Below are 24857 nucleotides of genomic sequence, written 5' to 3'. Positions count from 1 at the left end.
AATTTCAAAAAAAGAAAAAAAAATACGCTGGAATATTTAAAATGAAGAAATAAGCACATGCCGCATTTCCTGAACGAATTCACTCATGGAAATCTTTGGGAGATTTCTATCAATATCTCGAGGGACTAGTGTCCTACTGGGCGTTTTGGAAAACGCCTCCCAAAGTTGCCCTCCCAAAGCACATGCCGCATTTTCTGAACTAATTCACTCATGGAAATCTTTGGGAGATTTCTAGCAATATCTTGAGGGACTAGTGTCCTACTGAGCGCCGTTTTGGAAAACGCCTCCCAAAGTTGCCCATGTGGCCACCACTGGTCTGCAGTGGAAACCATCTACTACCTGCAACACCACCCACACAATCCTGCCTTTGGGCGCTGGCTTATGCTCTACCCACTCCCCAAATGCCCTTTCTCCGCCTGCTCCTGTTCCACGGTCTATCTTAAGTCCCACCCACTCCCAGGAGCCCCCCAGCGGGACTTCACCGCTTGCTGCTTGAGCTCCTCAAACAGATGGCAGCGGACCCGTGCTATTTCTTTGTGTCCACAGCACAGCCCAGGGCCAGGCTGGTGGTGTTCCGGGAATGCTCAGTTGATTGGCTCAGGCTGGGGCAGGTGTGAGGGCTCCCCTCCTAGCCACCTTCTCTCCCCTCCAGCCTCTGGCCCGGTTCATCCGGGATGAAGCAGCCACACCTCACCGCCAGGAGGGAAATTTCTTCACCTTTGCAACTTCCCTTCTCTTCCTCTGTTCCTTAATATGCAGGGAGCATGGACCAGAGGGAAGGGAACCAACAGATCTATTTCCATGTTCTCTTCCTCCGAAGTGAAACCCGGGGCATTTTCTTATTTAATTATTAATGCCCTAAATCAGATGGTGCCCGATGCGTTAACCTCTGTCACTCGGAATGGAGTCGGCCTAATAACCACTGTGGCAGCATTGATTTTCCCTCAGTCATCTCATGAGCGTGTCTTTGGGATTCTTCCTCTGAGAGAGCGCCAAGCCCCATTCACGTTCACAGTGGTGAGGAGTTGCCTCCGTGGGGAGGGGGCGTGGCCCCTCTCTGGCTACTCTTCACTTAGCCTCAGTAAATTGCCTGAGAAAGAAATACTTTTTCTAAAATCAGTTCCCCAGGGGCGCCTGGGTGGCTCAGTCGTTAAGCATCTGGCTTCGGCTCAGGTCATGGTCCCAGGGTCCTGGGATCCAGCCCCGAATCAGGCTCCCTGCTCAGCGGGCAGCCTGCTTCTCCCTCTCCCACTCCCCCTGTTTGTGTTCCCTCTCTCACTGTGTCTCTCTCTGTCAAATAAATAACATCTTTAAAGAATAAAAAATAAAAAATAAAATCAGTTCCCCAAAGGAACTGACTGGTCTGGCCTAGGACGTGACCCCACCTTCGAGGCGTTTCCGTGACGTGTGGGCAAGATGAAGTAGGCGAGCTGGAAAAGCTGGCGATGTGAGATGAGAAGAGTGGTCAGTGCTGGGCCGTGTGGCCCAGACTAGAAGCTACGTGCGTGGAGCGCGCCCAGCACCCTGTTGGTGCCAAGCCCAGGGTGGGTGGAGGGCCCGGGGGCCCGAGCTGGACCTCGAGCTGAAGGTCCTTGGACACGCAAAGTTGATGATGCCTCCCCTTTGAGGGCAAGGGGAGCAGTGTGAACAAGGAGCAGGAGAGACCAGTCTGGCTCTGGGGAGGGAAGTGTGGGTGTTAAGGTTGCATCTATTAGATTGGGTTCCAAGAAAAAGTCTGAGGGCAGAGCGAGTCCGAGGGGAGCCTTCCACCCTCAGGCTGGACGTCCTTCTTCCCCGAGCCCCTCCCACACTTCCACAGGGGCAGACTTAGCCTCAGATGGGGAACTGTGTGGCTGCCCATGGCAGGGCTGTTCCAGGCTTGGGTGTGAATGCCCCCCGCTCTGCTAGCCTTACCACAACCACACGGACCGAGGAGTGAGACTGCCTCGCTGCCTGTGTCCTCTCGTGCTCCCCGTCCACCTCCCCTTCCCCCTCTCCCTCTCTGCACCCGGCATCCAGGTATGCCACTGCCAGTGGGAGTCAGCCAAACTGTCCTATCCACATCCGACGTAGAGGGAAGAGGTTTGCATGAAGATTTTTTTTTTTAAGATTTATTTATTTATTTATTTATTTTGAGAGAGAATGAGAGATAGAGAGCACGAGAGGGAAGAGGGTCAGAGGGAGAAGCAGACTCCCTGCCGAGCAGGGAGCCCAATGCGGGACTCGATCCCGGGACTCCAGGATCATGACCTGAGCCGAAGGCAGTCGCTTAACCAACTGAGCCACCCAGGCGCCCTTTGCATGAAGATTTTAAAAGATCTCCCAAATTCTAGCAAGGACCCTAGTTACCTCCATCTCCCACCCCTCTCCTATCACCATGGGTCAAAAGGGGGCCAGAGGAACACTCTCCTCTAATCCAGGTGGCTTCAACCTTTGATGTTCTAAGCTTCATGAGTTTGAAGATGCGGTCGTGGGATCCACTCAGGAGATGATAGGAGTGGCCGAGTCAATGAGACAGGGCCGTAGAGAGAACCAGAACGAGGCATTCTCTCCCCCTGGCATTCCAATGCTGTGCCTTTTGGAGCACCGGGTCTCTTCCTTTACTCCTTTATTTATTTGGTGGTGGATCTGCCCAAACCCCACCTGGAAGACGATGCTCCTCCTACACTTGGCTCTCCCTAAAACTTAGTGCTACATCTGGGCACACTCTTTCTCATCCAGGTTGTGACTCCTGCTCTCTGAGGGGAATGGGCTGAAACGCCCTGCAGCCCTAGAGGAGGCGTGGGCCCCACGCTGTGCCCTGCCTTTTGGGGGGGGGCCCTTAGGTCTCCGAGGACTTGTTGTGGGGGAGGTGAGTGCCGGGGGGGGGAGATGAGGGGCTGTGACCTGCATACTCCTGGACTTGGCAAATTAAGTGGAAACACCAGAATTGCTTTTCTCTTTCCGAACTGATTTTCAAAATATGTTTAGCCGGATTATTTTCAGATCTCAAACAGAAAAACCTCATTAATCATTAATTTGGACCCCTACAGTTATACAGAATTTGTAACAATTTGTTTATCTTTGAAGGAGCTGCTAACAAAGAATTTAGTGAGGAAATTACTGGGGACGAGGAGGAGAGTATTTAACCTTTCACGAAGACAGGAGCTCTATTTAGCTTCCCTCTGGGTACAGATGGGGTGTGTGCGACATGCATGTCACTCTTGTCTGTCCCTGAGTGGAGTGAGTCCTTCCTCATCGGCAAGCTCAGGGCCAGTGGCCTGGATCCTCAACCATTTCAAACCTGGGGACCCCTTTCCGATGTCAAAATATTTTCTATATCATCCCCGCCCCCAGTTATTAGAAGATGCATCTTTTATTTTTTATTATTATTATTTTTTTAGAAGTTGCATCTTTTAGTGTAGCAGATTGAGAAGAAAAGCTACTCTGAATTCAGTAAAGCTTTTAAGCAAATCACAACAGCATCTGTGTACACATGAAAAATAGTGCTATCTTTCTGAGTCATGGTGTTATTCATTCTACAGCTGATGTTTGAGCACATGTGAATTCCAGCTCCCCTGGGCCATCCCCGCAGGTGGGAACCCTTGCACAGTTCTCTAAGTCTGTAGGACCACGGGGTCCTAGAGTTCTAGGGCAGGAAGGAGCCTAGGGGGTCACTGTGGTTACTCCCACCTTAATGATTCTCTGCCTCCATGAGGAGTCCTTTGTTGGGGGAGTCCTCAGTTTAGGGGACCAAGGGGGTTGACATGTGTGTAGGCACACTTGACACCTGCCATAAGCTGTCACTTCAGGGGCCTGGATCAAACTCTACAAGCTGCTTCCTCGAAGCCCCTCACCAGTCCTTCATCCCTCGGTGGGAGTGATGTGTGCATCAAGCTGGGTGTCAGTGACAGATATCCCATAGCAGCAAGAGAAGCAAGGTGCAGTCTTCTGGGTAGCCTGGAAGACTTTTCCCAGCTCAGCTTCCCCAGGGGCCACCAGACACCTTTCTTCCCTTTCTTTGTTGCAGGAAGTTGGGGAAGGGGAAAATGGATGTGCAAAGCACATCAGAGCTGAGGGGGAAGGGACCGAGGGGAAGACCCTGCACTTAAAGGTCAGGAGTTCTTGGTCCCAGCATGGGCTCAGGGGCCTGAGGACACCCTGATCTTACAGCCAAAAGTTGTGCATGTGGGCATTTTTCTGGGGAGAATTTCTTGAATTTACATGAGATTCTCAAAGCAGTCCACAAGCCAACAAACTTTCAGAAGCCCTGGCCTGGAATACCAACTTTTCCCTGACTCAGGCTTCCCACTCCCCGGTTACTCAGAACTGGTGAAGTGTAGTCAAAGCCCACAAGTGTGAAATATCAAATGCTCATTACATGACGTTGGGGGCAAACTTAGTCTGTTGAGCGAGTCTGTTTTGCTGCCTCGTGTGAGAAGACTCAGTGGTGAACAGATGCCCGGGAAAACGGTCTGATTAATGACGCTGCTTCCTTTTGTCCACCCCCACCCCCACCCCCCCAGGGCCCGGGATGGCACTCTCCGTGACAGAGCTCATTATCTTCTCCCTCCTGCAAACTGCCCTGTCCCTGAACCCCGAGGACCCCAATGTGTGCAGCCACTGGGAGAGGTAAGATGTGGGTCTCGGACGGCCAGGTGTTCCCTCAGGACCTCTCCCTGGGGCTTGGTATGGTTGGGACAAAAGCAGAGTCGGGAGGTACAGAAGCTGCCCACCGCGGGCCTGCAGTCCAGCTGGAGAAACAGCGCATGCACTGAAAGACAGGACCAAGCAGTGTCGATTCTGTCTACACTCGGGGCTGTGGGAGCTCCAGGCCGAGGGGCTTGACTTAAGTGATGCTGTCTGATAGTTCGCAAGGAACTCTGGTCACTCCCTGCATTTGCCCTTCCTGGCCATTTTACAGATGAGGAAGTAGAGGCACAGAGGGGCTCAGTGCCCGCCCACAGCCAGGCGGGGGGCGGGGCGGGGGCAGCGAGTGTGGTCCAGATGTGCTCTTCTCCAAAACCGTGACGCCTTGCCTGGTCCCCCAGGACTGGCATCAGTGCGGCGGCTTGCCTGTGCCGGGCGGCCGGCTGCCAGCCCCAGGGAGGACGGGTGAGGGACTCTGCTGCTTCCAGCCGGGGTGGGAGGGCTCCCGGGGGAAGTACGGCCCGGGGCCTGGGCAGAAGAGCTGGCTGCCTTCCGGCTGCCGCACTAGGTCTGCACTGGGTCCGTGGGGAATGGGCCAGGGCCCTGCAGACAGCCTGACTTTGAAGTACAAGGTTAAAGTATTGATTCTGGTGAGCAGAGAGATAGTGACCAGAGACCCAATCAGGAAAACCGAATTAAACCCTGGAATTGATTGGTTATGCTGACCAGGACGACTCTGCCACTTAGATGTTAATACATCAAATGAATAAAATTAAGATGAGCTCCAGCGAGTGGGGCTCTCCGTGCTCTCTGCTTGTGAGGGGGAGTGTCCTGGCCCCATGGCAGGGCAAGGCGGCCCGCCCAGGCAGCACCAGGCCCTTCAGGGATGGGCTGGGGAAGCAGACGGACTGTGCCCCTGCTGGCATGATCACCATGGACTGGGCACGCTATGGGAGTCCCTACAGTCGGGGTGGGAGCAGAAGCTGGTGCTGTACCATGCCCCTTTTAGGGGAAGGGGGAAGAAGGCAAGATCTGTCAGGAGAAGACCTTTGTTCATTCCAGTCTGGATCTCGCCACCTGCTAGCTGTAAAGACTTGGGGGAAGTCTCTGAACTGCTTTGAGTTTGCTTCCATCTCTGTAGAGTGGGAAGAGTAATTGCCCTGGCCTCCCAGGCTCGCAGGAGGATCAGGGTGCCAGTGTCATGAAAGGGCTTTCAGGACTGTAAAGGTCAATTATGGTCTTTTCTTGTTTATACCTCTGGCTTTGCGGGAACTGTTTCTCACACACTTTAATGCACATCAGGCTCACTGGAGGTGTGGATGAGAAACAGTCTCCTGGGTCCCAGCCCCAGAGACTCCGATGCTATAGGTCTAGGGTAGAGCCTAGGAATATGCATTTTTCATAAGCTTTCCGCATGACTCTTAGGTTACTCAGGCCCTTTGCCCCTTCTGGTCTTGGCGAATTGAAACCTTTATTTCCCAGAAGGTGAGAAAGCTGTCAGCTCAGATTGCACATTATTAGTATGTGGTACGTAGACTCCAGCATCAGGAGCCCCCCTACCCTCCCCCTATCCCAGCTGAGACCCAGTTGCTTCCTGCCCACGGTCGGGCTATATCCCCGACCTCCAGAATACCCTCTCCCCGTCTGCCTTTCTCTGCCTTCCCCAGCTCCTCTGACCGGGCCCCTCTCCTCCAAGGAGCCTTCCCTGATGGCAGAGCCCTTCCTCACTTCCCTCTTCTCAGGGTCCCGACTGGATCACTTTGAACAGTGGATCAGTTCAAACTCAAACCAAATTCTCTAATTTTCTAGACCTCCCCGATATCAATCAGTTTGGAATATGAAAATACTCTGAACGGAGCCTGCACTGAGCTGGCTGTCAGCTGAGGTGATCCTTTGACGGGAGGACAAGTACTGACCGTATAACTAAAGTGAAGTCGGGGGACCCCTGTGGCTTCTCCAGCCCCTAGGGAGGAGGCCTTGCAGGCAATGCCCCATGACACCACGTGCCTTCTTCTTGGCTTGCCCACCTGAGCTCTGCTGCCAATGACACGTGGACAGATGTAGTCTGTGTCATTCCAGAAGCAACGCTCCGGTCCCCAGAGACCGCTTAGGGAGAATTTCTCAGCCAATGGATTAGTGCTTGTGGCGGGCTCCCTGTTAATTATGCCCCTCCACCATCAAACCCAGTGGAAAGACCTCCCCTGGCTAATAAAGCCCAGCTCTACAAGATTAATCTGGTCCCTCATTAGCATGTTGGCAAATGAGCGTGTTAAACCGACCAGCCATGAAACTGGGGGCACACCCTTCGCCCCAGAGACTTGGAGTTGATTCGAGGTCTCATTGCCAGACTTGCTCAGCCCAGGACACCCCTGCAGAGCCGGGACCGTCCCCCATGACACTCTCCTCACCCCTCTGTCGGGCTGGTGCCTTTTCTCTGAGCACCCACTGTCTCTGTCAGGACTGGAAGGGGTGCCTGAGTCCCCCCGAGTGCTTAACAAAGGCAGGGAGTCCATTCCGTGTGTGGGTCCTGCTCTTCTCTCCCCTACCACGGTCAGGGAGGAAATGGCCCCCAGTGCCAAGTGCAGGAGGTGAACCGCTGCGGTCATATAGTAATGGTGGCCAGCATCTATTCGGCACTGGGCACCCATTAAAAATTTTACACGTGTTATCTTGTGTTGAGCACTTTACATGTCTGTCTTCTCTTGCCTTATCTTCCCACCACCCTGAGAGGTGGACACTCTTATTGCCTTGCTGAATCCTTGCAATGACTGTGTGAAGTCCCTGGCAATTTTTGTCATGAATTTACAGGGGAGGAAAAGGAGGCTCCCATGAGTTAAGCAACATGTCTAAGGACATGCTGCGAACAGGTGACAGGGTTCACATGGGACCCAGATCTCATGCACTCTGAGCCGTTCATTCTCCTGCCCTAAGTGAGGTGTTCAGAAGCCGCGTGGAAACATAGGATCGTGGACTCTGAGAGTCGGAAGGGGCCCCTTGGGAAGCCAGGGGTGGGTGTTGAGCTGCCTCGGTGTCCCCAAGCCTGGAGATGAAACCGGGCTTGGCCCATGTCTGCACAGACGTGTGCCTCTGACTCACATCTCCATTGTGCCGGCTGGTAGAGGCTCAGCAAGGACCCTCCTTACATCCTCAGTGCTTCAAAGAACCAGAATTTTCCAGCGCCCTGAGTCCCTGTGCCCTGCCGACTTCTCCGGGGCCCTCTTTCTGGATTCCAGATCTTTGACCTTTCAGGCATCAGAAAGCCTGTTGTGGACCCACTTGGGGAGCTGGCCTGCCCAGCCCCCTTGCAAGCAAACCAACAGTCTCCTCAGGCAAAGCAGACGGATTTTTAGAGCCTGGATCTGGCCATCTGGCCCAGGTCAGTGAGCCGTCTGGGGGGAAACAATGAGGAGTACCAACCTACAAAAAAATGAATTCCTGACATCTCAGCTGGGGCCCTCTCCCAGCCTGCATAGCAAGTGTGAATCTTCCCTTCAGCATCCTGGCTCGACTGCCTTCTCATACAAATCCGGCTGGGGGCAGACAAGTAGAAAGGCTTATGGGTTAAGGCTGAGATCTTCCTCCCCAAGAGTTCTTCCCACTGTTCAGGTTTATAGCTAACGGACAGCATAACAAGATAGTACTTCGATTAGGAGTTCTGGGGCATGTCCTTGATGCTCCCCCAGCTATACTAGAGACAGAGCAGAAGGTAACTGGGGGACCTTGGGGAAGTCACTTATTCTTTCTTTTCTTCATTGTCCTTGTCTGTAAAATGAAGATAGCAATGCCACCAACCTTATAGGATTGTGAGGACTAAAATGGATTAAAACACTTAGCACAGGGCACTCAATAAATATCGGCAGTTAATTGGTACCGTGGGCAAGCTGCCTCTCTCTGAGCCTTAGTTTCTTCATCTGTAAAATGGGACCACTTCATAAAACTGCTACAAGGATCAGCTTCCATATATATGCTTTGAAACCCATAAAAATCTGAACAAAGTATTTTAAAGCTTGTTGGCTCTGCCTTCCAGAGCCACATAGAATAAACCTAAACCCTCCCTTATTCATTCTCTGATAAATGAACAAATGATCTAGAATTTCAGAAAATGAGCTGGGCCAAAGGGCAGTAAGGGATATGTCTTAGATCCAGGCTGGGTCAGGGAGATGTGAATGCTGAGGGCATCCAGGGCAGGAGGAGGGTAGTGGGGTGGGAGGAGGTTGGAGCCCCTGAATGCCTGGCTGCGGGCCTGGTTCCCCTGGGGAAGGAGCCCCCATCTTGAATATCAGCTCAGCCTCTCGAGTGCTGACCATAGCTTCTACCTCCTGTCCGGTTCTCAGCTATGCCATGACCGTCCAGGAATCATATGCACACCCCTTCGACCAGATCTACTACACGCGATGCACGGACATCCTCAACTGGTTCAAGTGCACCAGGCACCGGTGAGTACCTGATCTCGGGTGATGGTGCAGGGAGAATGTACTGGGCCCTCAGGGCTCACCTTTGTGCCAGTTAGTAAAAGGCCCCTGGAGTAGCTGTAGGCAGTGCACCGCTTGTACCCCCTTGGTGCTCAGTCTTTACCCTGAACATCTGAGATGCTCTGCTGAGGGCTTCCTTCTGGCTAGAGAAGCTTATGGGCAGGGCGGTTCAGGAGTGCTGGAGAATTACTGCCCTTGGGGGCATCCCTCAGCCAGTGAGAAATGGGGAGTTGCTGGGTAAACCCCCCCCCCAGCTCCCTCACCCTGAGGGTAGAGGGGAGAACTCTGAGGAACATTCTACACATATCCCAGTGCACCGTGAATTGGCTGCCTTTTCTTCCCTGTCTGTTTTCCCCCCTCCCCTCCCAGTGCTTCCTTAGATTGCCTCTCCAATAAAATGCTTGTCCCTGACTCTTTGCCTCAGGGTCAGCGGGGGGACCTCTAACCTCAGGCAGATCCCTCAGAGCAGATGTAGCCCCATGGCAGGGCATCTGGCCTGGGGAACTGAGCACGGGAGAGAACTGGGCACCTTCTTGTCACCTTGGCCGGGCTGCCCATGGGAAGAGCTCAATCTAAATGACTGTGTGGGGGTCCCCTGCTCCCTTGTCTGCAGCCCTCCTGCAGATCATGCCATTCTCTCATGTTGCTGGGGGAGAGAGGAGAGGAAGGAAGAGAGAACATGTTTTATTGGATGACCCTGGGCAAATTGCTTTATATGGGAATTCCCAGTGTGCTCATCAAACATACAATGATCTCTGCCCTACCTACTCACAGGGTCCATTGAGGTCAGGGATGAGAAAAGGCTTTGAAAAGTGCAGGGGAAGACGGGGAAAAGCGACCTATTAGATCTGGGCAAGGTGGCACTATTATTTGAGGGATGGAAACCAGCAGATGAAGGGTGGATGAGCGCATGAGGGGAAAGCCACCCATTAGGCCTCTTCCCTAGTCGCCGAGCATCCATGTTGGTTCCAGATTTCTTTGGCTTCCTCCACGGGGGCCTTGTCCCTCTTTGTGGTTTATGCCTGGATCACGGTGGGTAGCAAGGTGGATGGGGAAACTTGCTCTATGCTGAAGTGCCAAAGTCCTGGTTTTCTTTGGGGTTTTGTTGGTAGGTTGCTGTGAGCATAGACATGATACGTCTGGGCCACTTCACGGTGGTCTTCATTCATTGTCTTTTCCTTTATGTAGGCAGTATTTTCCAGTTGCTTCTTGCATCTAGTAATTTTGAATTGTATTCTGGGCACTGTGAACAGCAGAGATTGTAGAGAATGAAATCTATTACGTTCCTCCCGAGAGGATTGACTTGTTGTTGTTGTTTGTTTCAGCAATCAGTCAATCTGGCTGCATTCGACTTCCAGACTCTGAAAGTTCCATATCTTTAGCCTTAGTGGGACCGTGTGGGGTCTGCCCCCCACACATACCATTCAGGGGCCAGAAGTTTGGGCAGAGATTTTACAAAGAATATGGGACTTCCTCTTTGTGGCTCTCTCTTTTCTGGGGTTTCACTTTTCACTCTCAAATTGCTGGATCCATCCTGGACTTGTCTTGTAGTGCTTTAAGCCAGGAAGACTGTGTGTTTTCGATCTGAATTATAGCCAGCTGGAATATGGTTGATTGGGGCCTGCCCTTGAGCTGACCTTGTCCAGTGTCATTTCCTTCTTCCGAATTTCTCTTTCCCTCCAGTATCCACCTTTGTTCCCTCTCTGGTGCCTTCTGGTAGTTGTGTTTTGTTTTTTTTGTTGTTGTTGTTTTTGTTTTTTAATACTTCTCCCAGATTGTATAGTTGTTTGTAGGAACTTTGGTCCAACAGGAGCTACTCGGCCATGACCGCATCCCCTTCCCCTAGCCCTTGATTGTGAAATGAGGCGGTGGGACCAAATATCCCCTTCCAGCTTCCTTAGCTGTGCCAAGTTGGCTGCCTGTGGCCCCGGTCAAAGGTGGAGGCAGAAATAGAGGTCCTGCTGCCTCCGTGAGCCCTGTCAGGCCCTGTGCCAGAGCCAAGTTTGCTCTGAGGTGTGGCTTTGTTGGGTACTCGGAGGCCGGGGCTGCCATCCATCAGCGCTGGGGGGAAGGTGAGTGAGTGGCTGCTTATTAAAATAGGCTGCCTTCCTGGACCATGAATTATTTTGCTAAATTACTGAGTTGCCTTGCAGCTTTCCTGCTGACCTGGGGTATGCATGCTGACAGCCACACCATCAGTCTGCTTCAGTGTGGAATGTTTTATTTAAATGCAGCATCCTTTTCCTGACAGCCTGGCCCCTGGACCCTTCCCTCTGCTGCTCCCCACCCCAACGCCGGGAGCAAGCAAGGGTGGGAGAGCCAGAAGCAGCAGGAGACATCTCTCTCCTGGGAGGCTGCCATGGTGCCGAGACCACCCCTCCACTGGAAGGGCTGGGGGGTACCCCTGTGCGGTGGGACAACTGAGTTGGATGAGCTCTGAGCCAACCCCGACTCTTCCTTTGTCTGAGAGGTCCACGCCACCCCCAAAATTACCAGGAGCTGCTTTGCTGTACCGGGGACGGAGCTTCACTTTGAGGCTGGCTTACTTTTCATTATGGGCTTTTGACAAAGTAGAATGACCTTAGTTTATGACATTCCCAAATATCACGGATTTCCCCGGGGCCCTGCACTGTCATCTGTCATAAAGCGGGGGCTTTAAAGACTTGGAGGGCTGCGGGACTCCCTTCCCAAGTTGGCCTGACCCTCCCTGAAGAGCAGGCTGCAGGCATCTCCCATGTCTGGTCCCCGCTGCTCTGCCCCCTGACGAGGGGTCCTCAGGGCAGGCTCCCCTGGGGTGTGGGTGGGGATGTGAAGGAGCTCTGGCTTCAAGGCCCAGAGACTTGGGGTTGAGTCCTTGTCACACATCATGACCTTGGGAAGTTAGTTCCTCTCTCTGTCCCTTAACGGCCTCTTCAATCTCTTCCATTTTGACTTTAGATGTGAGGAAGGGGTTTTGGCGTAACAATACCCCGTCTTGATGTCCTCTTAAGGACTTGGTCCTCCCACCAGCCATTTACCTGGTCTTTCTCACTCACTACGGCCATCCCATATGGCCAGCCAGCCACCCTGTGGGGACTGGCACTGGACACTAGGTTAAGCCTAGTGGCTTTGAAATTAGAGTGACTTGGTTCAAATCTCGATTCTGAAGCTGATGCATTGTGTGACCTTGAGCAAGTCATTAACTTCTCTGAATATCAGTTCTCTCATCCACGGAACAGAAGAGGGGTTCATAAAGTAAGAATAAAAACTGTAAAAAGGCAATAAAACAAAGGTGACATAGCCCTGCTACCCGCCTCAGATAGAGAATGGAATGCGGTTGCGCCTAGAAATCTCTCTGGCACAGGATGGAGTGTCCATGCCTGTGCCAGCAGAAGGGCCACACTCCAGGTCTCCGATCCCCAGGCCAGAGCTGCTTCTGCTCCCCGGGCCTTATAGCTTCTTCCTATTGCGGAGCCAGGGGCTGGTTCTGAGCCTTCCCAGGGATGGCATGCAAAGCTCTTGCCCAGGACATGTTATTTTTGGCATGAGGGAGGTTAATCCACTCTCTGGGACTGAGTCAGACTCAGAGGGCCCTTTGCTGATCCTGTTTCAGTTCTCCAGATGGGTGGGCTGAGTCCCTGGAGGCCGCGAGCAGCCTGCTCATTTGGGCAGTGGCCATGGCCACTCTCAGGGCCCAAGTCCAGTTCGGGTCCCCCCAGGAGCTCCCTAGGAGCTCCCCAGGGTCTGGAGGCTTTCAGGAGAAGCACCTCGTTACCTTCCACCGTCACCCCAGGAAGGATCTTCCTAAACCCTTCTCGGTATCACGCCGACGAGACGGGGGAAAGTAGGTGTAGCAAACGCCATGTCAGTAATACATTCTGCATCACAGTGGCCCAGATGCAGCCATCGATTTTTCTTTATTGTGTTCCTTCATATTCGAAGCTGCCATGCATTTTAAAGTAATTATTGAATGGCATCCTCAATATAGCTTAACACAAATATCATTCTAATGCGAGTGATTGATTTTCAATACTTTCAAGTGGCTTTCTCCCTTGTGCCTCAGGATCAGCTATAAGACGGCATATCGGCGTGGCCTCCGGACCATGTACCGGCGCAGGTCCCAGTGCTGCCCTGGCTACTACGAGAATGGGGACTTCTGCATACGTACGTAGGGGCTGCCTCCCTGGGGCGGGGAGGGAACCAAGGGGAAGGGAGGTAGGGGGCTGTCAGCCAGGCCCTGGGCAGCAGGCCTTGGCTGAGCTGAGGGCTCCAGAAATCCCTGCCTACTGGCAGCTCTGCGGGGATCAAGGGGTCCGGTACAAGCGCGTTCACACAAATTTGTCCATCAGGTCGATCTCCTAAGAGGGTTGGATAGACGCCGGTCGGTTCTAGGCTTTGATGGGGTCAGGAGAGAAGTGGACACTTTCGGAGCGTGCTCTGAGGAGCCGTGGGGAGGAAGGGCTGAGTGCCTGGCAGAGATCGGAAGGGCTCCGGAAGGCTTTGCTGGATGGAAGGAGACATGGATGGATAGAGGGTGGCAGGGAGGAAGGAAGGCAGGCTGGATCACTGGAGAGCAAGACTGTAGTACCGAGAAGGAGGGTAGGAAGAATAAGATAGATCACAAGGGGCCGGTTCTAGGAAGTGGGAACATTTCCAAAAAGGGTCAGGAGACCTGAGGACAAGGTGGGTGCGAGGGCTTAGTTTCTGGCAGCTGCAGGCCCTCTGGGTGGGAGGGCGGTGCTGTGCAGTGGGAGATACCCAGGAGTCTGCAGATCTGGGTTCTGGTCCCAGCTTCCCGGAGATGTGGCTTTGGGCAAGTCATTTAACCTTTCAGGGAGAATGACTGTAGGGTTAGAGTCTGTTAGAGTCCAACGGACTCTTTCCCACCACCTCTGACAGGTGCAACGGGGCCAGTATGGGGTGCTCCAGTGGGCAGTAGAGTTTTGCCACAACTCTGGAGAGTGTCAGAGAAACTGGGACCTCCCCCCATTAATGACAGAGGGGAATCCACCCCCATAGCTTCTGCCTCTTCATTTGGAGGCAAATTTGGAGAGTGATTTTCCTTGTTAGCATTCTCCTTGCCCTTTGGGTGGGTAGAGTGAGCCAGCACCAGAGAGCCAATTTGGGCAGGGTGGGCGTTAGTGTTGGGAATGAAATGACAATTTTCCCCTCCTGATGTTACATGTCCCCTCTCGCTGGAGAAGCTCGATCCTAATTGCATTACAGGAGTGAATGAAAAATGCTCGCACAAATGGGTTCCGTAGTGATGGTTTTGCAGGAAACATACAGAGATACGCACGCAAAGCCATCCCCAAAAGGCTGTGTCTCAGGAGCGGGGCAGAGGACTGGACTGGGACAAGGCATTGGCCAACGCCTCACCTGGGATGGAGCTCCTACGGGGACCTGGGTGTAGAAGTGAGATCAAGACCAAGGTTTTACTGCTGCTGTCTGCCCAGAGGAGAGTGAGAGCCAGGCGTGGGGTGTGACCCAGGACTCACAAAGCCCGAGCAGAATGGATGTGAGCGGCCCTTCAGGGCTCGGGGCGCAAGGATGGACTCGGGGAAATGATAAAGGGAATTCAGCTGTCAGCACAGGGCTCCAGGAACAGAGGAGCACATTCTTTTTCTAATTTCCATCAGTGATTCTTGGTAGAGCTCTTGGAAAATGAAGAGCAGGGCAGAAGCACTAAGTGTCCCGATTGCACAGAACCAGTCTTATAATCTCCCACCTACTCCTTATGTCACAGCCGTGGGCCAGCACCCCTCTGGGAAGCCAGCCGGAAAAGCCAATTTTAGGACTGAGGGCTCCTCCTGAAGGGGGACAGGAGTTTCAGCAGTGAGATGGGTCACTGTGGCATGCGGGGTGCTGGTTGTGATGACCCAGGGGGGCAAGAGTCCCATAGGTCTGGGTTTGAGTCTCCGTTCTGTCCCCCCCAACTTCTTCCTCTTTATGCTCATCCTTATGATCTTCAGAGCACACCCCCCACACGAGGCACTGTTCTGATCACTTTATATACATGAATGCATCAGCTCCTCAGAACAGCCCTCTGAAGTGGGTACCCTGATCTCTCCCATTTTATAGATGGAGAAACTGAGTCACAGAGTGATTAAGTGACTTGACCAGGATCATACAGCTAGAAAGTGGTAGAACTGGGATTTGAACCTAGGCTGTCTGGCTCTGGAGTCTGCTCTGACCCACTTAGATGGGCTGCTTCTCTCTCCGTGAGCCTAGGCAAAATGCCGCCTCTTGGTACCTCAGTTTCCTTTCATGTAAAATGGGGATAGTAATAGATATCACCAGATACAGTGTAGGGGCTTAATAAATGCCAGCTTCCTACTCCATGACTTTGGGTCTTACCATTTTTCACTCTTGGCTTTTGTTTTAATTTTTTGCACCTCCATGGACCCTGTCCCTGGGAAAATGCACATGACATATATAACCCCCCCCCACACACACACAGCTCTTTGTACACAGTTTCAGTGGGTCCATGGAGCCCTCAAATCCCTTACAGAGTCTTTGGACCCACAGTAAATCATTTCTGCCATATTTCATGTTTATGTACACTGTTCCTTGTCGACTTGTTTCCTACTCAGTGCTGGGGACATAGACACACACGAGGAACAGTTGCTACCTCGAGGAGCTTGCGGCCTAGTGGAAAGAGATGGTCTGGTACACGGATACCTGCCCCCAGAGTTACAGATGCTTCAATGGGCATCTTCATAAAGTAGGGCAGAGTAGAACGGAGAGATGTCTTCTTCAGCCATGCCCACTTATCGGGTATTAATGAGGAATCAGCTTTAGGGGAGTCTGGGTGGCTCAGTCGGTTCAGCATCTGCCTTCAGCTCAGGTCATGATCCCGGGGTCCTGGGATCGAGCCTCACATCAGGCTCCGGGCTCAGCGGGAAGCCTGCTTTCCCTCTCCCTCTGCCGCTACCCCTGCTTTTGCTCTCTCTCTTTCAAATAAATAAGCAAAGTCTTAAAAAAAAAAAAAATGAGGAATCAGCTCTAGACAGAAGACTGAAGGGGGAAACCCTTGAAGGGTGTTCAACCCAGTATTTATTAGATGCCCACTGTGGCCCACCCGCAGTGCTGTGCCTTGGGATATAGGAGAGGTGTTAGGAATAGCTCTTGCCCTCGTGGAACTCATGGTCTTGTTGGAAAGGCCAGGCCACACGCAGAAAAACCCTGTGGATAACAGCCAGAGGCGAGTGTGTGAAAGAACGCAGATGGGCCATGCGAGGCTGGAGACAGCCCTGTGACCTGCTCTCCCTCGGGGGGCTTCGGAGGGCTTTGGGCTGGATGGAATGGTGTCTTTGGGCATGGATGGGACAGGGAGCCCCATCAACAAAGACGGGGAGGCGGCTGGCCTGACCGCGGGGGCAGATCTGGGCTGGGAGGCTGGTTGGCTGTGAGGCACTTACTCATTTCCCTGGGGCTGCCATTTCAAGCAGCACAGCCTGGCTGGCTTAATCCACAGGAGTGTACTGTGTCACCCCACTGGAGGCCCAAAGTCCAAATCAGGGTGTCAGCAAGGTTGGTTTCTTCTGCTCTAGGCCTCTGCCCTTGCTTCTGGTAGCTCCGTGGCTCGAGGCGCCGGAACTCCATTCTTCACACGGCCTTCTCCTGATAATGTTTGTCTGTCTCCAGGTTTCCCCTTTGTATAGGGACACCCTTCAGACTGGATTAGAGCCCACCCTAATGACCTCATTTGAACTTGATTACCTCTAATAAGACCCTATCTCCAAATAAGGTCAGATTCTGGAGAATTGGGGATTAGGACTTGAACATATGAATTTTAGGGGGACACAATGGAGCCCATGAACAGGTGAGTGTTGGCCATTGCTAGCGTTCTCTTGTTCCTGCTTATTGTAATGGGAAGAAAGGAAGGGGACCGGCCAGGCTTTGTCAGCTGTCCAGGAGTGAGTGGAGACCCCAGAGTCAGGAAACTTGTGTGAGGGATGGTGCCCAGGGTGCTGGGTGCCAGATGAGAACTTGCAAAACCAGAGGCTTTCAGGAATTGATGCCCTGTGGCCCCTCCCCGTCCACTTCTTCTCCACCCCTTGGGAGCCAGAGAACCTCCAGGTTCACCAGAACCCATCTGATGGCAAGAGTCCTCAGGACCGTGCACAGGAACATCTGTGCTCTGGGGCAGGGGACATCATCCTCCCTCCAGAACCACTTTCTGGAGCCCATTTCTTAGCAGATACTAGAAGGACACTGGCCTGGAGTAAAAGCCTTGGCTGACTCTGCTATCAACTTGCTGTGCAATCTTGGGCAAGTCCCTTTGCCTCTCTGGACCCACTGTGGCATAGGATGGATCATCCCTGTGCGTGGAAGGAGTAAGATAAAACAATGTGTGAGTGTGTCCTGGGGTGCATAGAGCTCGATACAGATGCAAACTCCTCTTTGTGCCATTTTCCCTGCCCCAGAACTGCCGTCCTTATCCCAGAGCCCTTGGCAGCCCTTCTAGAACCTTCTGCACCAGAACTGCCCACCCCCTCCGTTAGCTGCCGATACAGCTGAGTCCTAGCTCCTCTTGGTCACCCAGGCATCAAATATTTCCTGAGGATCACCGGGCACAAACACAGTTCTCTTTCTTTCTCCTTTCTTGGGAGATAGGGCACTGAGCATCTTTGCCTGATCAGCATCTTTGAGCTGATTTTGTCACTTACACAGTGGGGTTTGCGGTATTTCAGCAAACTGCTCTTTGAAAATATTAGGTGCTATCGGACTGGATGGGTTTGGTTACGATGCTGTAACAAACAACACCCAAATCCTGGTGGCTTAAAAGAATAGTTTTAGCCCTTGTTCATTTGACATGTCTGTCCTCTGCCAGGACCCAGGCTGTTGGAGCAGGGGCTCTGCAGTGTTGCTGGTTGCTGTAGCAGAGAAAAGAGGGCTTGAAGTATTGAAAGCAGAGGGCCAAAGTATTTAGTGAGCACTATCAATGCTTAGCACCACACAGATGCCATGGTAATCACAATTCACAATTCACTCAAATGTATTATCGAGCACCTGATTGCTTAATATAAGAATCACCTGGAAGACGTGTTCTAACTTCCGACACAGACTACTGAGCCCCAGCATCAGTCTCAGATTCAGAAGACTTGGGGAGGGGACTGGAGAATGTGCATTTTTTTTTAAAAAAAGATTTATTTATTTATTTGAGAGAGAGAAAAAGGAAAAAGGACAAGCAGGGGGAAGGGGCAGAGGGAGAGAGAGAAGCAGACTCCCCGATGAGCAGAGAGCCTGACATCGATCCCAGGACCCCAGGATCATGACCTAAGCCGAAGGCAGATGCTTAACCGACTGAGCCGCCCAGGCATCCTGGAGAATGTGCATTTCTAACAAGTTCCCAGGTGATGCTCATGCTGCTGCATTGGGAACCACGCTTTGAAAACCACTGGTCTACCTACTGCTGAGGTTACACAGCATGATGCCTAACAGGTGCATCCTGTTGGTATTCAAGGCCTCTCCTGATGGGCAAGAGGAGAGTGCCTGCTTCAGAGCAGCCAGCAACGAGGGGGAATTAATCTGTGCAATCCCCCATCTCCTTTTTCCTTTTGGTGGGGGAGGCAATGGCCCCGGACTTCCTGGAGGGGTCATCTAGCCCTTCCAGGGGCTGCTTGGAATGCTAGAGCGCTGCGTGTGGTTTTCATCCAAATGGAGAAGTGGAGGGATTAGCCAGCAGCTCCAGGTATGTGGCCTGGGGGTGGGGGGAGGGGTTGCTCAGCATCCCGGCAGGGGGACTGCGCAGGCCCAGTGGCGTCAGTATGAACCGCCCGGGGATGGCTAAGGGGGAGCCAGCAGCTGACAATCGGGGAGACTGGCCGCACTGAGGGCACCTGAGTGGTGCCTAAGACTGAACTCCAGCAAAGTCCTCACACCATTTTTGGGATTTAGGTACCCCTGTCGTATTATCACAGTTGTTTTATATGGTGGATGGCTATTTAAATGTAAATTTAGCTCATGTTTACTGATTTGCTTGCTCTTCACCTCTCTTGCGTCTCACTCCTCCTTTCTAGATTCGGCTTCGTTCTTCTTGAAGGGCCACGTTCAGTAGTTTTTCCTGGGAGGGTCCACGAGCAATCGCCTCTCTTACGCTTCGCTCGTCGGAAAATGCCAGATTTTATTTTGTTGTTTAGATTTTATTTCATAATCATAATCTTAACTGCAATCCAGCTAGACTTGGAGGTGAAAATGCCTTCATTTTACCCTCACTCTTGAATGGTGCTTTCGCTGCCTGTGGAATTGTAGGTTTTCAGTGATTTTTCCCTCAGGGCGTGAGAATGTTTTTCTGTTGTGTTCCGGAATTTGTCATTGCACACGTTGCCGTTTTCCCAGCACGTGTCTGGGTGTGGAGTCGTTTTCATTCACACTGTTTGCTCCTCAGAGGCTATACATCTCCTTCAAGCGAAGGATTCATGTGCTTTATCAGTTCTGGAAAATTCTCAGCCATGTCTCCTCTAATATCTCCTGTCCTTCATTTGCTCAGTTTTCTCCTATTGAAGCTCCAAAATGTTGGAGACTCATTTCACTCCCTCTCCTAGGCTCTCACGTTTCCTCTCTGTATCTCTCCATGCTGTATCTTGGAGATTTTCCTCAGATCCATTTTTCAAATCCTTTAGCTCTGCTAACCAACCTGTTTGTTGAGGTCTTAATTTCAACAACGGCATGTTTCATTCCTAGGAGATCTGTTGGTCCTTCTTCAGATCCAAGGGTTTCCTTTTTTATTTTATTTTTTCTCTGTAGTGTCCTGTTCTTTCATTATGAATTCTAATCCTTCAATGATTGCTTTAGTTATTTCAAACATATTTCTCTTATAGTCTCATGGTTTTATCTGGAGCTATTAGTTCTATATGGTCAAGATAATTCTATCTTGAGTCCATGATTTTGGTTGACTCAAGTTCCTAGAGTATCAGTTCTGTGTGTGGACACTGCTGATTCTCCCTTGTGATGGATTATTTCCCTGTATCAGTCATAATTTCTTTTTTCTTTTTCTTCATCACTGTGAACGCTTGAGCTTTTTGCCTCCTCCCCCAAGCCCTGGGGTGTGCGCGTGCCCCACACACCAATTCTGCGTTTTCTTACTAGGCACACTAACGGTTTTTAGTGGCTCATGACCCGTCTTTGCATTGATAACTTGGTTTGGGATTCCACACTGAGGCTAGAACTGTGGCAGAGGCTTAGGTTTGTTTGTTTGTTTTCTTTTTCCTTTAAAAAAAATGTGAAATTCACATGATGCAGTAGTAACCGTTTTGAAGCATACACTTCGTGGCGTTTAGCACACTGACAGTGTTGTGCTCCTGTCTAGCCCTAAATGGTTTTCATCACCCCTGAAGGAGACCCTTGGACCCTTGAAACAGTGACTCCCCATTCCCCCCTCCTGGTTTTTGTTTCTTGTGGAAGACTTTTTACTCGTGCAGAATGCCTTATTTTTCACTTGGCTGGTGGCGCACTTTCCAGTTTCGCCTACATGGAGCCGGCATCTCCCAAAGCCACATCTGACCCTGTGTGGCTGTTAAACCCGAGGCTCCTAGCTGGGGCTGGGGGCAGCAGCTGGCTAGGTCCGCTGTTCCCCGGGCTAGCTTAGCTTTAGCATCTGCCCTTCTGTACCTCCTATAAACCGCCCGCTTTTTCTTACACTTGGGCATTTACCTTTGTCTCGTTAGAGCTCAGTTAGGTATCTATTTTATTTTTTATTTTTTTTATTATACTTTGGGAGCATTTTTGTAGCAGAAGGGGCTACATTCGCACTTTCTCCATGTCACCGGAACTCCATGCCCCTGTTTTATAGTGAGCCATGTGGTGGGGGGCTTCATAACCAGACCCAGTGACATTTAGTTCAATGCTTTCTTGGACTGATGGCTAACTTCCAACAACACTGATAAAGCAACATAACATCTGGCGGTTGACCTGCCACCTTCCCATACAGTCTATTACTTGCTCCTCACAGACTGGTGGAGGGTCAGACGGGCCTGGCATGGCAGTGGAAACGGATGCCAGGGCAGCCCAAGTCCCTTTTCTGGTGGAGAAGGGCAGCCCAGGAACTGAGATCTGTGCTACCTTCAGTCCTACCCTTGCCCTCCTGCAGCGGGTCCCCTCTTGGCGGGAGGGACCTGTGGCCAGAAGAGGGAAGTGGGGTCAGACAAGAGGGCGGGTGAAAAGGTTTGTAGGGAGAGGAAGGGCCAGAAGCCAAACTGGTTTGATTTCAAAAGTTTGCTAAGCTAGGTCACAATAGGTGCCAGGATCGAGGTAGGGAGCGGGAGATTGCTCTGTGTGTGTGTGTGTGTGTGTGTGTGTGTGTGTGTGTGTGTGTGTGTGTGTACACGCAGAGCTGTAGGACTTGTCTGAAAGTCAGCCTCTCGTAGCTACTACGTAAAATAATTCCCTCCTGACCCTCTAGGAGGCTCCCCCAGGGATGCTGTCAGCTGCCAGCCCCAGAACCTGTGCTGATGCTGCTCCTCCGGGTCACCAGCACCTGGTGCTGAGCCTTGCTGCCTGGAACAACATTCATCCTTCCATCTGTCCATCCATCCATCAACATTTATTCGCTCTCTATGCCTTGAAGGCACTGCTGAGCCCTGGGGATAGAGAGATGAATAAGAAGCATAGGATCTAGTGGGAAATATATATATTTTAAAAATTCCAACATAACATGATAAGCACACTTTAAATAAGTAGGCAAGGAAACGAGGGTGTCACCAGGCTGGTGGAGGTGGCCTGTAGGGGGGAATGGCTGTTTAGCTGCCCCAACACGTCCTCACCGAGTGGCCAAAGTTGGTGCAGCCACAATGATCTCAGCTCCAGTCTCATGGGCTTAGAACATTGATTTAGGACGCCCAGAGTGGCTGAGCTCCAGCTGGTGATTCACACTGACCAGACTCATAAGGTACTGATCTTGTCCACCTGTTAGCACTTTTCAGGCCCTCATAAATTATTGTTGAGCAAGTAATTCATGGTAACAGCACCAAGGCCCAGCGGCTTCTCTGGACACCTAGCCTGTTAGCACCTAGTTTAGATTCCTCTGATTTTGCTCTAGAGTACCACTTGTCTGAGGGCCACATAGCCCCTGTCACTCCGTCCCATTGGTTGTGATGGGGCCTCGCCTGTCCATCTCTCCCACTCAAAAGTGAGTTCCCAAAGCTGAGGGACCATGTCTCCTACCTAGTGGGTTATTTCCAGGGCCAGGCACAGTGCCAGGCCCTCAGTGCTGAATAATTACTAAATGAGTGAGAAAGAAAATGCATGAATAGAATAGACTCAGACCCCCAGCACTGAGAGACCTCTCTGGGAGAAGTAATCGTAACACTATCTGGGGAATTACGGGGCAAAGTTGGGGGGGGGGTGGGGATCAAAAAAGACTTCATTTTTTTTTTTAAGATTTTATTTGAGAGAGAGTGAGCACAAGCATGAATGGGGGAGAGGGGCAGAGGTGAGGGAGAAGCAGACTCCCCACTGAGCAGAGAGCCCAATGTGGGGCTCAATCCCAGGACCCCCAGATCATGACCTGAGCCGAAGGCAGACCTTTAACCACCTGAGCCACCCAGGCACCCGGTGCAGCCCCGCGAAGAAAAGACTTCTTGAAGGAGGTTAGTTTTGAGCAGAATCTCAACGGTGAGTAGGGAACTTGCCAGAAGGGCAGGAGATGGGCATCGATTAAGACAGACCCTGCATTTTCAAGCCCGTTCTTTGCCCTGGGCGACTGTCCCTGAGCACGTTATTTTGCTTCTCTCTGCCTCGGTATTGTCATCTGTAAACTAAGGGCTGTATGAGGTACCTGCCGCTCTGGGCTGTTGTGAGGACGAAATGAGTTACCACTAGGAAAGCATTCAGACAGAAGCGGGCACGTCGTGAGGGCTCAGTAAATGGTAGCTACTGCCGTTTGTGTTCTGTTTGTGAGGAGGGCACTTTGTGGCAGAGGGGCCAGTGTGAGCAGAGTTGGGGGGGTGGGCAGAGCGGATGGGCACAGGGCAGCGCCAGCAGGCCTCCGTGGCCGGAGCTCGGGGAGTGTGGAGGTGGTGCTTGGAAGGGCTGGGTGGGGGTGGGCCTGGACCCTCAGCACCACACCAAGGATCCTGGACAATCTCAGGAGGGCGCTGAAGGGTGAAAGCAGCCAGTGACACACTCACGGTGGTGCCAGGGGGCAGCAGCAAGGAGGGATTGTCGAAGGGGCGAAAGCTCAGTCAGGAGCTGCATGGGGCCGTGGACGGCCGTGCTCAGGCACCCTGGTCAGGAGGACCCGGGAGACCAGGGGTCTGGCTGGCTGCATTTTGCTGGCCTAGCCCTGAAGTCCTCCGCTAGGCCTTTCCCCCACCTGCAGTGAGTGCCAGCGGGGTCCTGTGTGCTGACGCAGCCGTGGAAGGATCGAGGCGCTGCTGCTTAATTACCAGCTGCAGCTGTAATGAAACCTCAGCTATCCGGACTGGGCAGCCTCTGAGCGGAAGCCTCCATTAGCGGCAGGGCAGCTAGGCGTTTATGTAAAGCCCCCTTCCTGAGTGTCCTGGGCCAGGTAAAGCCTGGGAAGGAGCTCACCTGTCCCCAGCCTGACTCCCTGTTTCTCTACGGAGACTTCCCAAAGGCCCCACTTTCCGTCTTCTGATTTCCCTCAATATCTGTGGGATGCCAGCCCTGATTTCTGGTCCTTGTTGGGTGTGTTGGCTGCTTCTCCGATGTTCTCACGGTGGCCGTGAGATCAGCCCCGGCTGATTTCCATCCATCTCCTCCCTCCCTCCTCCGTGCTGGCCTCCTTGCTCTTCTGCGTCTGCCCCACCGCAGGGCCCAGGAAACCCTGGGCCTTATTTCACTCCGTCTCTTTTCAAAAGCCATATTGTCCGAGTCCTTCCTGACCACCCTATCTGAAATAGCAGTCCCCCCACCATCTTTCTGTACCCCCTATCCTGTTTTGTTAATTAGCGCTATTGCTACCTGACACAGAGATGTAGACCGTGTATGTTTTTATTTTTTGTCTCCCCAGCTAGATAATGTGCTCAGTAGGGACAGAGGATTTTGATTTGTTCCTAGCTGATATCCTTACGCTTAGAACAGAACCTGGCGTATAGTAGGATGTTCAATAAATGACGAATGAATGAATGAACAAATGAACTATAAGCTCCTCAGGGCAGGAGCACCCTTTCATAAACACACCGTTGTATGATCTACAGTGGCTCACAGTGTACCACACAGAGTAGGGGCTCAGGAAATAATGATCAGCTACCACCAATCCATTCCACGTCTGCCCTGCCCACGCCCAGAGTTTTGATCCCTCCTTCCCGTGCCCCCCACTACTGCTTACTTCAAATCAGGCCCCTGCATACTGAGATTCCTCATTCTGTATCTTGCTCTCTGGGGTCCCATTGTGGTCTCTGGTCCTTTCTGCCCCAGCCAGGCTCCTGAATTCTCCACAGTCTCCCTCTGGGACTTCATACCAGCTGCCCCTGCTCTTGGAACCCCTGGTCCTGCTTTGTGTAGCAGCTCTTGGAGACTCAGTGCAGAGCCGCATGGTCTCTGGGGAGCCCCACCTGACACCTCCCTCTCCTCTCCCAATCCCGATCTCAGCCCCGTTCACCCCCACCTGCCCTTACGATCTCTCTCTCCCTGGACAGTGAGCTCTTTGACAGCCATGGCCGTGGGACCCCTCTGTATCCCTAGCACCCACCACAGGGCCCAGCATGGACACATGCTTTCTGTAGAGCCTTATTGACTAGAAGAAGGCCATGTGGGCTGCCTTTTCCTGGGGACCCTCAAAGGACACCCACAGAAGCGGTCTCTGGGTGG

General features: G+C 52.2%; 1 protein-coding gene across 13 annotated transcripts in view; it reads left to right on the top strand.

The window, feature by feature from the left end:
* The window catches only part of MEGF11 (multiple EGF like domains 11), a 350367-nt gene that overhangs the window by 116336 nt on the left and 209174 nt on the right, over positions 1-24857 (top strand). For 12 of the 13 annotated variants that reach the window (XM_027569514.2, XM_027569510.2, XM_027569509.2 and 9 more), the window contains exons 2-4: positions 4506-4611; positions 8964-9065; positions 13144-13244. In XM_027569514.2, coding sequence (XP_027425315.1) covers positions 4514-4611; positions 8964-9065; positions 13144-13244 — 301 coding nt within the window. In that variant the 5' untranslated portion in view covers positions 4506-4513. The remainder of the gene's footprint in view (positions 1-4505; positions 4612-8963; positions 9066-13143; positions 13245-24857) is intronic. The other variant, XM_027569507.2, reaches the window with a different exon arrangement.

Source organism: Zalophus californianus, chromosome 6, assembly GCF_009762305.2.
Source record: "Zalophus californianus isolate mZalCal1 chromosome 6, mZalCal1.pri.v2, whole genome shotgun sequence".
Taxonomy (NCBI): Eukaryota; Metazoa; Chordata; class Mammalia; order Carnivora; family Otariidae; genus Zalophus; species Zalophus californianus.
Note: the sequence above shows the minus strand (reverse complement) of the source record. Positions and strands in the feature narration are given on the sequence as shown.